General features: G+C 47.5%; 6 protein-coding genes across 6 annotated transcripts; 3 read left to right on the top strand and 3 right to left on the bottom strand.

Annotated features, from left to right (window-relative positions):
• Positions 1 to 2,518: 2,518 nt before the first annotated feature.
• On the bottom strand, positions 2,519 to 3,734 carry N7508_004510 (S-methyl-5-thioribose-1-phosphate isomerase; the record flags this gene model as incomplete). The annotated part of the gene is made up of 2 exons (XM_058462576.1): positions 2,519 to 3,143; positions 3,211 to 3,734. The coding sequence occupies 2 exons, from the start codon at positions 3,732 to 3,734 to the stop codon at positions 2,519 to 2,521; spliced, it is 1,149 nt and encodes a 382-aa protein (XP_058321201.1).
• A 761-nt stretch (positions 3,735 to 4,495) lies between these two features.
• Positions 4,496 to 4,788, bottom strand: N7508_004509 (U4/U6-U5 snRNP complex subunit LSM6; the record flags this gene model as incomplete). Its single annotated transcript, XM_058462575.1, has 2 exons — positions 4,496 to 4,632; positions 4,683 to 4,788. 2 exons carry the CDS (start codon positions 4,786 to 4,788, stop codon positions 4,496 to 4,498), a joined length of 243 nt encoding a protein of 80 aa, XP_058321200.1.
• Positions 4,789 to 5,178: 390 nt separating this feature from the next.
• Positions 5,179 to 6,363, top strand: N7508_004508 (small ubiquitin-related modifier domain-containing protein; the record flags this gene model as incomplete). Its single annotated transcript, XM_058462574.1, has 1 exon — positions 5,179 to 6,363. The coding sequence occupies one exon, from the start codon at positions 5,179 to 5,181 to the stop codon at positions 6,361 to 6,363; it is 1,185 nt and encodes a 394-aa protein (XP_058321199.1).
• A 227-nt stretch (positions 6,364 to 6,590) lies between these two features.
• N7508_004507 (RNA methylation protein TRM112) lies at positions 6,591 to 7,078 on the top strand (the record flags this gene model as incomplete). The annotated part of the gene is made up of 3 exons (XM_058462573.1): positions 6,591 to 6,776; positions 6,831 to 7,020; positions 7,074 to 7,078. 3 exons carry the CDS (start codon positions 6,591 to 6,593, stop codon positions 7,076 to 7,078), a joined length of 381 nt encoding a protein of 126 aa, XP_058321198.1.
• A 374-nt stretch (positions 7,079 to 7,452) lies between these two features.
• On the bottom strand, positions 7,453 to 11,104 carry set1 (histone methyltransferase SET1; the record flags this gene model as incomplete). Its single annotated transcript, XM_058462572.1, has 2 exons — positions 7,453 to 7,556; positions 7,606 to 11,104. 2 exons carry the CDS (start codon positions 11,102 to 11,104, stop codon positions 7,453 to 7,455), a joined length of 3,603 nt encoding a protein of 1,200 aa, XP_058321197.1.
• Positions 11,105 to 12,488: 1,384 nt separating this feature from the next.
• gfa1 (glutamine--fructose-6-phosphate transaminase (isomerizing) GFA1) lies at positions 12,489 to 14,764 on the top strand (the record flags this gene model as incomplete). The annotated part of the gene is made up of 4 exons (XM_058462571.1): positions 12,489 to 12,493; positions 12,568 to 12,638; positions 12,695 to 12,926; positions 12,988 to 14,764. The coding sequence occupies 4 exons, from the start codon at positions 12,489 to 12,491 to the stop codon at positions 14,762 to 14,764; spliced, it is 2,085 nt and encodes a 694-aa protein (XP_058321196.1).
• Positions 14,765 to 15,004: the final 240 nt, after the last annotated feature.

Below are 15,004 nucleotides of genomic sequence, written 5' to 3'. Positions count from 1 at the left end.
CATAGCTGACCTTTGCTCAGAGCTTAATTCAGCCCTTTTCTCTACGTTTTGGTCCAATTTTCATTGAAAACGAATACTTAGGGGTGGTGTAAGAAGAAAAATTAAAAGGTGGCTGGTTGGGAGGGCAATTTTTTAGTTAGGCAGTGGTTATATAGTTTTGACCTATATCTATAGTATTAATCCGAATACTCGGACCTCTCTAAGTTATACTTAATTAGCGTTTTAAGAAGAACATTACTTAGGTTTGCGCCTATTTACGTACTATACGGATATTTAAGCCTAAATAGTACCTTACGATAGACCAAATTTTAATTTTTTAAAAACGCTAGTAATTACTATAAACGCATACGAGAATAGAGATATCTAGTTATGAAGCGTAATAGATATCTTTAAACTAGTAGGTAGTATCTAAAAAAATCCGCTCTTGCCGATCTCTAACAATACTCCAAGTCTACGACGAATTATATTAGTAGATAAAATAGTCGGAGGTAATAAAGCGCTACGAGCCCGAGAGATAAGATGCTAAAATACCGGATACTTAATCAAATAAAGTAGAAACCGATCTAGTAAAATAAATTATCGGATTTCCTCTTCCTAGGATACTTACGAGGACAGTATTTCGGCCTCTTGCTAAGATTAGTACAAGTATGTATAAGTAAATAGAACAAATAGCTTGATTAGGATATACTCCAGTAGAGAATCTGTGATCTATAACCCGCTATATGAAGATATCTCTATATTTTCAACATACTTGTCACGCACCCCATGGGGACATTGTATCACATCAGTATCAACTCCTGTGGACTACCCCGCGTCTTGCCAGCGTATCCCTGTAGAGTCGTCAGCGCCGACTCACCGCCTCTTTTGATCATGTTAAATAAGTCGTTCTTGGTGAACCTGGGAGTTCCCCAAGAATCAGTCTCTGTACATCTTGCAATAACTCTTGTTCCGAGACATCTTTGATCTTACCTAGTTGACAGGCTCTATCCTGTAGACACTAGACCTCTTTCTTACAGATAGACGGAGAATAGAGAACCTATAAAGTAGAACCATCTATTAATAGTACGTAAAGTAAGTAAACGCGATATCTTAATTTAGAAGAGGACTTGAAAACCTACGGTATACTCGTGGTGAATTGGTTATATTACTCTACCTTCGTATGTCTAATCTAGTGACCTAGCAAGAGCTTAGAAGACCTATTGATAACCTAATTCCTACCCTAAATTCTACCTATAATCGTCAAAAGGCTTTATCCTACCGCGTATTCCCAACAAAGACTAACAATCAATATAATCAATATATGTAATATATAATATTCGAAGCAGCAATAAAGGAACTCTATAATAAGTGTTTCAAGTCTTAGTAGATATACTACCAACGCTATATATAGTAATTATATACAAGAGCTCAAACCATAATTTCTGATAGCCGTCAAAAAGCTAGTACTCCAATTAGATAGCCTATAGTTCTAATAGCCATTGGAAAACCCATAGTGTCGCCTAAAGAGCCTATTCACGTATATCGAACACAAAGTTAATAAAAGAGGCCGTTACCACGAATTAAACACTATAATAAACAAAGCAAAATCCTACCTATAAGAGCCTAAAGAATTATTGCTATTTATCTGAGTTTGATTCTACGGTTTTTCGGTCTTTGACGCACTCTAGTATAATAGAAAAGTATAGTGGTTCACGGTCTAAACCAAAACTAAAAAAAAAAAAAAAAAATAAATTATAGTGATAATTTGGCAACCTTATGATTGAAATTATGCAAAAAAAAAAAAAAAAAAAAAAAAAAAAGGTCGAGTTGGGTCTAAACTGGATTTTGCTAGGGGCCTAATGCTAAGCTCGGGTTGGGTTTTGGGTCGGAACGTTCGGCCCAAAATGGGTTATGCGGAAGTCTATATACATCCCATTATAAGTTTGATGGACTACAAGTATCGTCTTTACCGAAGGATAACTTGAAATCAACATCATACAAAGAGCAATAACGTGCGTAGAGAAATATATACAAAAGCGGTGACAGCGCGTGACAGCGACCCGTATTTTGGTACTAAAGAACTCTTTCCACAATCGCCTCGGGATTTCACATCCTACACACCGCCACTACACGTACTATCTAAAGAGCCATGTCGGATACAAATACAGACTTCGATATATCACAGGTGAGTTGGTTGAACACATCCCATCCCTGTAGGCCTGGTGACAACTTTCTCCTCCTTCCATGGTGCCCTCAACATCTACGCCGAAGCACAACTTACACAGATCGCTAACCTACATAGGCACTCGCTGATCTTGCCAAGTATGTTCATTTGCCTAGTATTGATGTTGGTTCCAATATTTACCATGATATATTGCAGGGGTGAAATGACTGCGTCGGCATTAGAAAATAATCTCAGCGCCATCGAAGGCAAGGTTGATGAGCTTCTGGCGGTTTTTGAGAGACAAGGTGCTGCCCTGGGGGCTACCACAGAAACAGAAACCCATACCGAGAATGGCATTTCATGCACTGGCCAGGATCAAATGGAAGAATCAAATAGTCCACCTAAATGATACTGACCATCGGAGCCTTTCTCTACAACACCGACCTCCGTGATAATGCCATCAATCAAACTCGACGGAGTAATGTCAAATGCAGGGTTCCAGACGTTGATCCCCGGCGCAGCAATTTGTACAGTCTCGATCGCAATGTTGTCAGCAGCCTCGGCTCCCCCACGGGGTCCTTTGATGCTCGTCACCTCGGAAGCTGGACGTTGCTCAATGGTGATATCCTGCCCTGATCCCGTGGCCAAGTCAATGGTTGTGCGTGGTGCTGCAACCAGGAACTTGACACCATGATGTCTTGCCAAGACAGCCAGGGCATATGTACCTATTTTATTGGCAGTGTCGCCATTGGCTGCTACCCTATCAGCTCCAACTACAATGGCATTCACACCCACGCGGGTATCAGCAAGTAACGCGGCCGCCATGGAATCCGTGATGAGAGTAGCTGGGATCTGATCATGGACCAGTTCAAACGCTGTCAGCCGAGATCCTTGGTTGTAGGGTCTGGTTTCCGTGCAATAGGCATGGCGTAGGATATTCTTCGATGCCAGCGAGCGAACCACACCCAGTGCTGTGCCATACCCAGAAGTGGCGAGAGATCTGAGACGATTCAACATTAGCTTCAGTATGTGAGAATGCGAAAACTCAAGTATTAGATTGGTCCTACCCAGTATTGCAGTGAGTCAGGACTGCAACTCCTGAATTACCCGGCTTAATGGCGTTGGCAGCAATCCATTCTGCACCGTTGTGTCCTATCCTTTGATTATCCTCCAGATCCTTTCCCAGCATGTCCTCTGCCGCCTGGATGAACGCTGTTGCGATGTCGCGACCATGAGAACCTGTCACTTTGGCGCAATTTGTCACCACGATCTCCAGCTTGCCAGCAGCGTCGCTGAGATTGACAGCAGTTGGCCGACTCGTCACCAGATAAGTAAGTTTGTCACGGATAACGTGGCATACCTCCTCCGGCAGCTTGGAAAGCTGGTCGTTTTTCATGGCAGCGGTCAATTCCGAGGCGAGCGCAAGCATTGCCACTATGGCAATGGCCGGTGCCCCGCGGACCTTCATATCCTTGATGGCGTGCCACCCATCTTCGGCAGTTTGGATGGGGATATATTTCTGAACAAATGGAAGCTGCAATTGGTCCAGAATTTCAAGGTCGCCTTTGTTATACTTGATTGCCTGTAACATCTTGAACAAATGCTCTGGAGCCCGGGGATGGACAGGTAGAAGATAAGAGAGAAAAAAAAAGACCAAGAAAGGCTTACTTAACCCACCCCGCCCCCTCATCTATACACAAACACTAAGTCTTCGAGGAAATGATTTATTTTCAATACTTATTTAATTATCGCATTTAGGTTCTGTCATAAGCATACCGCGATTGATCCATAGGCGTTGATATCAGGACGGAAATAACCAAGAGAGATAGAGAGCGCATACCAATATACGGAATGATATATTGATTCTGATGGTTCGCAATTGGGTCTTGCTGCCATTTATAACACTAAGTCTATGCTGATTCGCCTTGAGGTCAGGGATAGGAAGCAAAAGAGCACGAGTTTTCCATGCCAAGGGTGTTGTGCAGGGGTATCAGATGTTGGGATGATATCGAACCACAAGACGACATAAGCCAAGATATGAGCCAAACACCACAGAAGACAAGGTAGGCACATGCATATCGCAAATAAATAGAGGGAGAAAAAAAAAACGAATTAGCCCCGGCATTCTGGTCGTGATTTCAAAGCTTTTCACACTCGAACCTGTGTCTTTGGACTGTCAAAGCCAGCAAACTAAAAACCAGGATTACCCTTGACATAGTGCAAAACACACATAAGAATCACCCGTGAGACATGATGCGTCGGTGTTAAGACCGAAAGCGCCGAAAATCAAATTGGATGTAGATCAGCTCGCAGAGATGTAGAGTACTACAGTTCCGTAAGCGTTTACTCGTCTCAAATGAAGTAAATCGACAAACCATTGTTTCCGCGCACGAATGCATCGCCGTAATTTCGTTGTAGATGTCCATTTACGTATTCCTCCGTTTTTTCGAGAGCAATGTTCATATAGCCGTCAACCGATTGGAGTTCACCTGCAGAATGATTAATATATGACGTGAAGAACCACTAGACTGCATTCTACCTTTGTACACCACCCCGGAGTTTAACTTGACAATCACAGGCGCGCCAATAATCTCGCTGAGAAAGGCCGAAGGGTCTTTCCCTTCGGAGGATGGGCCGTTCTCCATACTTGGCGTTGTTCAACCACTTGCTTGGAATTAAGAAGTCTGTAAATGTATTCATGTTAGCCAGGTTGAAAGATTGGAGAACCAACGAGGACCTACCAAGCTGTGATGCTTTTGGCAAGTGATGTGGCGGATCGGAAGTGAGAGGCACCTGGAAGGCGGTGAGGCGATTGCATGTCAGTGGGGGACGTTCAGTTCCCCGAGGTCCTTTCTCCAGCTTTTCTTGTATAATTTAAGCTCACTGACTTCATTGGAATTCTCGACTCATTTATTGCAGGCACTAACCGTAACTGATCAAGCGCATAGCCACCGGACTAATTAATATAATCTGACTACCCCATATGTACTTGGATCTTTGAACTCAACCCTCACTCTACATACTCTCAGATCATAATGCGTTCTTTTTTCAAGAAACCCGCATGGGCAACGAAGGAGGCTGAAGGAGATGGCGCTGAATTCTACCGCCGCTCAGAGCAAACCTATTCTGATATTGTTGCTGCGACTCGAGAAGCTCACCGAAAGCCGAAAACACCGGAACTCACGCCTGCTGATGATGAGTTTGCTGACGCCACGGGACGAAGCAAGCGGCGCCGGCTTTCCCAAGGATCCAAAGAAGAGAGCACAGGCACTGGTCCGACTCAAACCATCTCCCCCAAAACTGACGGCGAGACAAGCGTGTCACCGGAAGTGTCACAGCTTAAAAATTTCCCGCCAAATCCCAGCAACAATAGAGAAACACAGGGAACCGAATCATCCGGTGGAGAGAATGTGCGTTTTGAGAATGTTGATTCACATCTTCACCCAGAAAAAGAGTGTGAAACAGTCTCATCGCCACTAGTCAATTGCCGCCTGACCACCCCGACCTTAGAAACCCGCTCGTGTGAGTCCTCCAAGAAAGTCAATCACCCGGAGAAAAAAGCTGTTCAGTCTGCCCTACCACCAACACCCCCGGACGACCCGGTTGTTCAGATCTTGATCTCATCCGAAATCACCAACACCAAGCCATTACTGGTCCACCGAAAAATGTCGCAGGGATTAAGAGAAGTGCGTTTGGCATGGTGCAATCGTCAAAACTTCGATCCAGAAATTCAATCATCCATCTATTTGACCTGGAAGGGCCGCCGCGTATTCGACGTGACGACCTGCAGGAGTCTCGGAGTACAGGCTGGGAGAAACCCTATACACACGAGCATGGACGAGGATCTTATTACGGGCTATCCGGAGCTGCGCATACATATGGAGGCGGTCGCCGACGGGCCGTTACCAGTCAGCCACCGAAGCTGTTCGCCTGATAACGGCAAGGTCCCTGCTGCGGCACAAACCACAGAAGATGACAAGGAGGAACCGATGAAACTTGTTTTGAGAAGTCCCGGACTGGATGATTTCAAAATCAAAGCAAGAGCAAAAACCCAAATCTCGCGACTCATTTCTGCTTTTCGAACCAAACAGAATATTTCCATGGATCAAATGATCTCCCTCCAGTTTGATGGAGACAAATTGAATCCCGATGATTGCCTTCGTGATTATGACATTGATGATCTAGATTTGGTGGATGTCCAGATCAAAAGACGGTCCTAAATACCCGGAGATCAAATCAAATGTCGCCTCATGAAGCAGTGCATATTCAGTCAAGTTGTAGTCTCGTAGCATATCCATATCGTTATCGATCACATGATATCCGATAAGCCGTGGGGCCTCATCCATTTTTTTGGGTGTTTCTCTAGACTCGCACTCTCTCATTTTTAGACGCCCTTTTTGAATTTGTGAGATATTGGAAGTTTTCTTCAGGATCTCAACCCAACACAATGAAAGTAATCACTGCCAATTTCGTGACATGCGCCGTCAAGGAGTGCAAGACATCACCAGCATCATACCCACTACATTTCCATGATGCAGAGCTGGAGCAACAGGAACAGGAATTCCAGCCAGAATTCATTCGCAATATTGTTCCTCGGATTGACTGGGATGCCTTGCGGACCACTTCCAATGAGGTAGCTAGATCTCCATGAGTTTGAGGTACATCGGCTGACCTTGCAAACTACTAGTTGGGCTTCCCGGGTCTCCCAGAATCGAAACCAGAGGGCGAGGCACTCGACGATGAGCAGATACTGAAAGACCTGCATAGACTGTTACTTGAAACACAAGTCTCCGAAGGAAAATTAGTTTGTGGGAACTGCGGCCATGAATATATGATCAAGGAAGGAATCGCAAACTTCCTTCTTCCGAGCCACCTAGGTGAGAGGGCACAATGCTCTGGGGGATAAAAACAAATTGCTAATGGTTTCTAGTCTGAACAACGCTCGCAATCACTAGAAAAGTTACCTCTGAAATATCGATACCCCCCAAGCTGGGATCTAGCTGCTTGGACGTAATCTCTTTTCTTCTCCCCGAGACCATGCGCAGTGCAATCAAGGGCGAGGGACACCCGAGTTGACTGTTGAATGATGTGCACTGAACCATTCCTGCCTTGTTCTTCCACCGTAGAAACTTTATGATAACGAAAAAGGAAAAGCTGGCAAGAAATCTTTTGGAATTGATATATTGTACAAGAGCTGTAGCTCAAAATCACGATTGCCCATGCAGACCTCAATGCTTCCCACCTTAAAAAAAACGCCAGTCCATTTCAACGCCACCCGGTAGATATGATTCAAGAACTCCAAAGAGTGGCTAGTTCAGGAATCCCTTGCAGCCCGTTGAACCACAGAGACAGGGGATTCGGTCATCGCTGTCCCATTCTCTTTCGAATTTGTAATCGTAGGTAAGCTCCTCATCTGTTGTAAATCAGTAATTGCACCTGTCGCTTTCAAGTTTTTCACTGACCTCGTTCGATGTCTCTGAGCGCATAAATCACAATTCGTTTACTGCCGTCTACTTTGATAATTTTCGCAGTGCAGTTGGGTGTACAGCTGTGGTTGATGAAGCGTGCAATTCCTCCTCTCTTAGTGGCATCGATCACGGTGTTCTCGTCGATTCGGAAAAGGTAGCTGCTGCCAATACCGCTCTTCAAGTATCGCCTTTCTCTCATGTCGGCGACTTGTTGACGTACTTTCTCGCCGACGTACTCAATGATCATGTCGTTGGCAGTAATGTTCTCCTCGGCATACAATCCCCAATTGTGAATCGCAGAGCGAGCGAAACGAACGGGCTTCTTGCGTTTTTTAAGCTGGTTGAAACGAAGCACATCTCCTTCGCCACTTGAAGTAGGAAGAGCTTGCTTTTGCGCATTGATGTCTGCGATGAGCCGACGGTTGTTGACGCGTGTCGACCGGGACGTCGATTTGGATATGGTTTTGGCAGCTGCGATTCTAGCAGCTTCAGCTGCTGCTGCTTGGGGATCTGCTTTCGCATTGGCTTCGCGCTCTTCTCGAGCTTTTTGGACTTTGATACGGTGAGGTAGATACTTGGACTTTTCTGCCTCAAGGATCCTTTTTCGCCCCTCCGTCCGAGCGGCCCCAGAAAGATTTGGAACATAATAGCCAGAAATACTAATGGCGTCTTGTGTAGTCCCTCTTTCCAGGCCGTTAAGTGTTTTGATCTCCTTTTGTTTCCAACCCCACGCAGCGAGGTTTCCAATACTGGATTCCGATTGATCCAGCAGAATCTCCCGCAGGAATCGTAAGTCTTCATCGTCCTTGACCAGATGTTGCCAGCCATCCAAATCGAGAACAATATTGTCATCATCTTCAACTGTCGCACGGGGTTCATCCCTAGACACGCCCCATTCAATCTCTGTTTTAGGTTTATCGATGGGTTCCGCTTTGTATGCTTCGCTGACAGAGAAGTCATCGCGCTCGGAGTCCTTGCTCGGAATGTGTTCGTTGATTTCATCATCAGGTTCATCGGTAATTAATTTGGCGTCAACCGCTGTGTAATCTTCATCAACAGTAGCGGGCATCTCCGGATCGAGGTCAGTCTGCTTGTGCCCAGTTTTATCCGAGTCAATTCCGAATAGCTCATCATCTTGTCGCTGTCTTTTGCGTGCGTCGTGTTCTCCAGTCAGCCGTTTCCTCTTGCGAGACCGAGGGGATAAGTCATCAAACTCATTGGGAAGGCCTTGGAGATCATTTTTGGCAGGTAGAATGGCATGCTCTTCGCTTCCTTGCAATGTTCTCAAATCATCAGACTGGTATCCATTGTCTTGTTCAAACTCCGATGATGCAGAGCTTGCGCGGCTAGGTGGTCGACTCTCTCGCTCATCAATATCTCTTGCAACAGGGGTGCGCTGTTCGTCATCGGAGTCCTCGTCATCATGTAATTGTTGTAGGCGATGATACAGAGGTCTGACTTCTTTCTTTCGTAATGGTTGTCTCCGTCGTTCGTCCAAGAAGGCAGCACCAACACGGTCAAGACCATGGGCTTTCCGAATCCGAGGAAGAGCAAGAATATTAAGACCTGACGATGACCGTAGAGGGTCTCGTCCGCCGGAAATTTCGGATCGAGAGTCAGGGGTGCCAAGGGCACTGTCAATCCGGAAAACGGATCGTTTCGTACCTTCGGGTTCTGGGATGCCCAGTTTCTCTCTTCTCGACGCATGCTTGCTCGGTTCCAGATAATCATATAGAGCTGGGGCGGCTATGCGAGACTTGACGTCCTCGAGAAGCTTGTCCCTGAGGTCGCGGATTATGATCGACAGCACTTCCCGACATGGGTCCAAGAAGATTGCCCGTTGCTTTTTTTCTTCCTCGATGTCCAAATCGGCTTCCTTCTTTGCCCTGTCTTTTTCCGCTTTGTCCCGCCGATCAGCCCGCAGACGTTCGGGGCTCGGACTTCGCTCGTAGTTGGGATTCCCGTAAGGTTGGCTCTCCATGTTCATGATATATGTGAACAATGGCTGCATATGACACTGTCGGTGGCATCGCTCGGTTTCTTCTTCACCTCGCCGTGAGTTCTCAAAGATGATATAATAACCGGTCTTGTCACAACGAATATGCTTGTAGCCAAAAAGTCGGAGCCTCTTTCTTAGATGCGGAACAGTTGTGCTAAGAACTGGGACGTAGCAGTGGGCAATGAAAATGTAAGGATCGCGCTTGATCTGACTTAGTATGGCAGTCTCCTCAACTAGAGACTGTACGACGGGGGATCGGACACCGGCCCTGGGTCCGTCAGGAATGACGACCCCGGGGCGTATTGAGGACCGGCCTGAGGGACCCTTGGGTGCGGTGGGTGGCGGCTCGCTTTTCTTCACCTGATTATCCTGCCTCGGCTCGCTGGCAGCTTGGTTGTTACTTTTAGAAGCCGATCTTTGAGATTCCACAGCCTTGGCAGCCATCCTGTCCGAAAATTTCCCATCACGATCTAGTTCAACCCTGATCCTGCGTGTTCCAATTCGTTGTTCCTTTTTGCATTCGAGGTAAGCACGCCTTGCGGCGTTGGATGCTGAAACGGGGCCGCCTCCCCGGGATGAGACGCTGTCTTTGTATTTGATGGAACAGATCCCAAGAAACCGGCCAGTGATCGGGTCTGTGCGGTTTTTGATTTCGGCGACGTCTCCAAAGCTCGAGAAAAGTGCACTGATCGGAGCAATTGGGGTCAAAGGATCGAATCCGGTGACGACCACTTGGACCGGAGGCCCTGGGCCTATGCTCGCCGCATCATGTGCCCATGGCTTCAAAGTGTAAGGCGCAGGTCGGTACTTTGTCTTTTGCTTGCAGCTAGATCCACGGGTATAGTTGGCGATTGTAAGACGCGGGTCGGGTGGACAATCACCTGGCGCATGAATAATATCGACATATTCAGCCTTTTTGCGTTTTTCCTTCGAAGAGGTTCGTTTATCCAGATCAGGATCGTACACGGCCTTGCAGCCTCGCACGCGGTGTTCATGCCGCGTCTGTGACTGGGGAGTGGGAGGAGTGTGGATGGGAGTGATGGAAAGTTTGGAGTGTTCGGGGTTTGCCCGTGAAGAGGTGCCTGTATAAGGCTTATCCGCCACGTTGGACTGCGATGGACTAGTTATTTTGCATGGAGGTGATGACTCGGCGTTGGTGAGCGGCGTCAAGGTGTCGATTTGGGACGTGAGTGAATTCGTCATAGGCGCCGCAGATAGCACAGCCCCATCCGACCCATTGACATCAGCAGGAATGATCAATTCAACCCCGTTGAGGGCTGAAGGATTTCGAGCTTCCCTCTTATCTTCCGAGGTCCCGACGGTCGCAGATGCGCTTGAGCCCGCGGGTCCCAAAGAACCAGGCATCTCTTCGGACACTTCTTCGCCATCAACATGTTTAATTCGTCGATCCTGCGATGTTTTGAAGCGCTTTTGTTGGAGGACCGATGGGGCGGTTGGGAAGAAGTCTGCAAAGCCGGCGGAGGCGCGTGACATGGTGAGAGGTTGGCTATACGCCAGAAACCGTGGCGCAATCCAAAGGCAGCATCCTTGACAGTGGTGTACTGGCTAGTGCGAATACATGCGACCGAGAAGGTCGCGACGCAGCAGAACGGGGCGAAACTCGGGAGAAAGGGATTATAAAGGAGTAGAGTTCAAAGATGAAATCCGGTGCAATCAAAATGAATAGAAGAAGGCAAAAGAAAGTGGTAAAGAAAATGACGAGAAGCGAAAGGATGAAGTGATTAGAAATCCCAAACTGCAATCGCAAGTTGAGGTTTGCGGAGAGCCTGACGCGATTCAAGAGTTTGCAGGAGGCTAAGACGCGATCGAGCGGAAGGAAGTGGAATGGTGGGGACTTGGGGAGCAACTTCACCAAGGGATAGCGAAAGGCGATAGATGTAAAAAAAAGGAGGATTTGGAGGTTTGTGTAGAAGCTCAATAGTAAAAGATGCCTGAGATACCAGAGACGCCAGAGAGGAAGTTTGGTGATTCAGCGGCTTTTTTTGGGGGGGCTTGAGAGTGACCTCACCGAGACCTGGTCCACCACTGTATTGATGCCTGTTTAACAAGTACCTAGGAGGTACTCTCATACTAGATAATCAGACAAATCTGCAAAAGCTATATGTTTAGGTATCAAATCAGATATTAACAATGGCCAGAACCATATACATGTGGATAAGAAGACATGTCAAGTACTTTGAACTATGCCTCAGGCTACCAGGCTACAGGACTTGGTTCCTCAGGCCGCAAGGCACACAGACCACCAGGCTCTAAGGCTCCAAGGCTTCAGGCTCAGGCACACACAGGCACGCTCAGCCCCAGGTGGAGTTTTTCACTAAATCGACTTTCCCCTGAGTGTCGGCAAAAATAGCAACTGCAGCGTGGAACTACCGAACCCTTCCAAGGTTCCCGACCCAAGGAATGTGCCGTATATAATTTTAGATACCTAGGCCAAAAACAAACAAGCTTACATTTTCTTACTTTGACTTCGCCTCTGTGGCAATCAGCGAGAGGGTCAAAATAGCCAGCGTTCAGAGTCTGGTATAAAATCCTGGTCCGGCCAATCCCAAACGAGACCGGAAGATGACACGTTGACAATGGACATATGATAGAGAATGTAATACTTGGCAGATCTGATACAATATATAGGAATATAGATAGGTATATAAATAATTCATATAAAATGTGGGTATGTTTTGCCAAGTGAGACATCGGATTCCCCTAGAAACGTTGGTCCGAGCACTCCGCTTAGCTTGAAAGAGCTAATAATAATCGCCCCTCCCCTTCCTTATTTTCCCCCTCTATAAATACGAAACCTGCCTTCCTTGCTTCTCTCTACTTTCATCCCCCCTCCTTGTTTTAATTCATTCTCTTCATCATGTGGTATGTGTCGCTGTTGTTGTTGTTCTTCTTCTTATTCTTCTTCGTCCTTGTCTGATTACTCACCGTTTTTTCAGTGGAATCTTTGGCTACATCAACTACCTCGTGGAGAAGGACCGCAAGTTCATCATTGATACCCTGCTTAATGGTATGTTGTTGATCCTCGCCTCAACCCACTATCCCCCGACTCATCCTCAATTGCAGGTCTCTCCCGATTGGAGTACCGCGGCTATGACTCCGCTGGTATGGCCGTAGACGGCAACAAGAAGAATGAAGTCTGTGCCTTCAAGGAAGTTGGCAAGGTTGCCAAGTTGAAGGAACTCATCGAGCAGAGCGAATACGACATGACTAAGACCTTCGAGTCTCATGCTGGTATCTCTCACACCCGTTGGGCCACTCACGGAACCCCGTCTCGTCAGAACTGCCACCCCCACCGGTAAGCTTGCAACTTGAACATGATTCTTTTAACTCGAGGCTAACCGTTCCTTGTGGAATAGGTCTGATCCTACCTGGGAGTTCTCTGTCGTCCACAACGGTATCATCACTAACTATAAAGAATTGAAGGCTCTGCTTGAGAGCAAGGGATTCCGCTTCGAGACCGAGACCGATACCGAGTGCATTGCCAAGCTTGCCAAATACCTCTATGACCAACACCCCGACATTGAATTCACAGTTTTGGCCAAGGCGGTCATCAAGGAACTTGAAGGCGCCTTCGGTTTGCTGCTCAAGTCGGTGCACTACCCCCACGAGGTCATTGCGGCCCGCAAGGGTTCACCCTTGGTGATCGGTGTGAAGACATCCAAGAAGATGAAGGTGGATTTCGTTGATGTTGAGTTTTCGGAAGATGGTGCCCTTTCCGCGGAGCAGGCCTCCCAGAATGTGGCTGCTAAGAAGTCCGCCACGAGCCTCCTTGCCCCTCCCGACAAGTCACTCCTGCACCGCTCCCAGTCCCGAGCTTTCTTGTCGGACGATGGCATTCCCCAACCCGCAGAATTCTTCTTGTCCTCTGACCCCTCTGCCATTGTGGAGCACACCAAGAAGGTGCTCTACCTCGAAGATGATGACATTGCCCACATCCACGAGGGTCAGCTCAACATTCACCGTTTGACCAAGGACGATGGCACCTCCAACGTGCGTGCTATCCAGACTATTGAGCTTGAGCTCCAGGAGATCATGAAGGGCAAGTTTGACCACTTCATGCAAAAGGAGATTTTCGAGCAGCCCGAGTCCGTTGTCAACACCATGAGAGGTCGTCTGGATGTGGCCAACAAGAAGGTCACTTTGGGTGGTCTCCGCCAATACATCTCCACCATCCGTCGCTGCCGCCGCATCATCTTTATCGCCTGCGGTACCAGTTACCACTCGTGCATGGCTGTGCGTGGTATCTTCGAGGAGCTTACCGAGATCCCTATCGCAGTCGAACTTGCCTCCGATTTCCTCGATCGTCAGGCCCCAGTCTTCCGTGACGATACTTGTGTGTTTGTCTCCCAATCAGGAGAGACTGCCGACTCGCTGATGGCTCTTCGCTACTGTCTGGAGCGTGGCGCTCTGACTGTTGGTGTTGTCAACGTTGTCGGTTCTTCCATTTCCCTCCTTACCCACTGCGGTGTGCACATTAACGCTGGTCCTGAAATTGGTGTGGCCTCTACCAAGGCCTACACCTCTCAATTTGTGGCCATGGTCATGTTCGCTTTGTCATTGAGTGAAGACCGTGCCTCCAAGCAAAAGAGACGCGAGGAAATCATGGAGGGCCTCGGAAAGATTTCTGAACAGTTCAAGGAGATCTTGAAGTTGAACGATGCCATCAAGGACATGTGCGCCAACCAATTCAAGAACCAGAAGAGTTTGCTCCTGCTGGGCCGGGGTGCTCAGTTCCCTACCGCCCTTGAAGGTGCCCTCAAAATCAAGGAGATCTCATACCTCCACTGTGAGGCCGTCATGTCGGGTGAATTGAAGCACGGTGTGTTGGCACTTGTGGATGAGAACCTCCCTATCATTATGATTCTCACTCGCGACAACCTCTTCACCAAGTCTTTGAACGCCTACCAGCAGGTCATTGCTCGTGGTGGTCGTCCCATCGTGATTTGCAACCACGACGACCCTGAGTTCTCGGCTGCGCAGACCGAGAAGATTGACGTGCCCAAGACTGTGGACTGTCTCCAGGGCCTGCTGAATGTCATCCCATTGCAGCTCATCTCCTACTGGCTTGCTGTTGGCGAGGGTCTGAATGTCGATTTCCCTCGCAACCTGGCCAAGTCGGTCACAGTCGAGTAAACATGTTGCAATTGGCGCGGTTAGACGATTATCATGATCCGGTCATCTTTTTATTTTTAGGTGTTTTAGCTTCGGGGGAATGGAATTCCGTTTCGTTTTTTTTTGTTAAACATTAATCAAGTGTGTAAACTGCATACATCTGTAGAGTATGTGTATATACTACCGCACTGGGTAAATTGCCATATTCCCTAATGGCATTCCGCCCCCGCCAAATGCGGGACCGATGTTTTCGTCGCCCCT

This window comes from Penicillium antarcticum (assembly GCF_028974205.1).
Source record: "Penicillium antarcticum strain IBT 31339 chromosome Unknown utg000004l_segment0_segment0, whole genome shotgun sequence".
Classification (NCBI taxonomy): Eukaryota; Fungi; Ascomycota; class Eurotiomycetes; order Eurotiales; family Aspergillaceae; genus Penicillium; species Penicillium antarcticum.
This window is presented reverse-complemented; position numbering and strand designations above follow the sequence as displayed.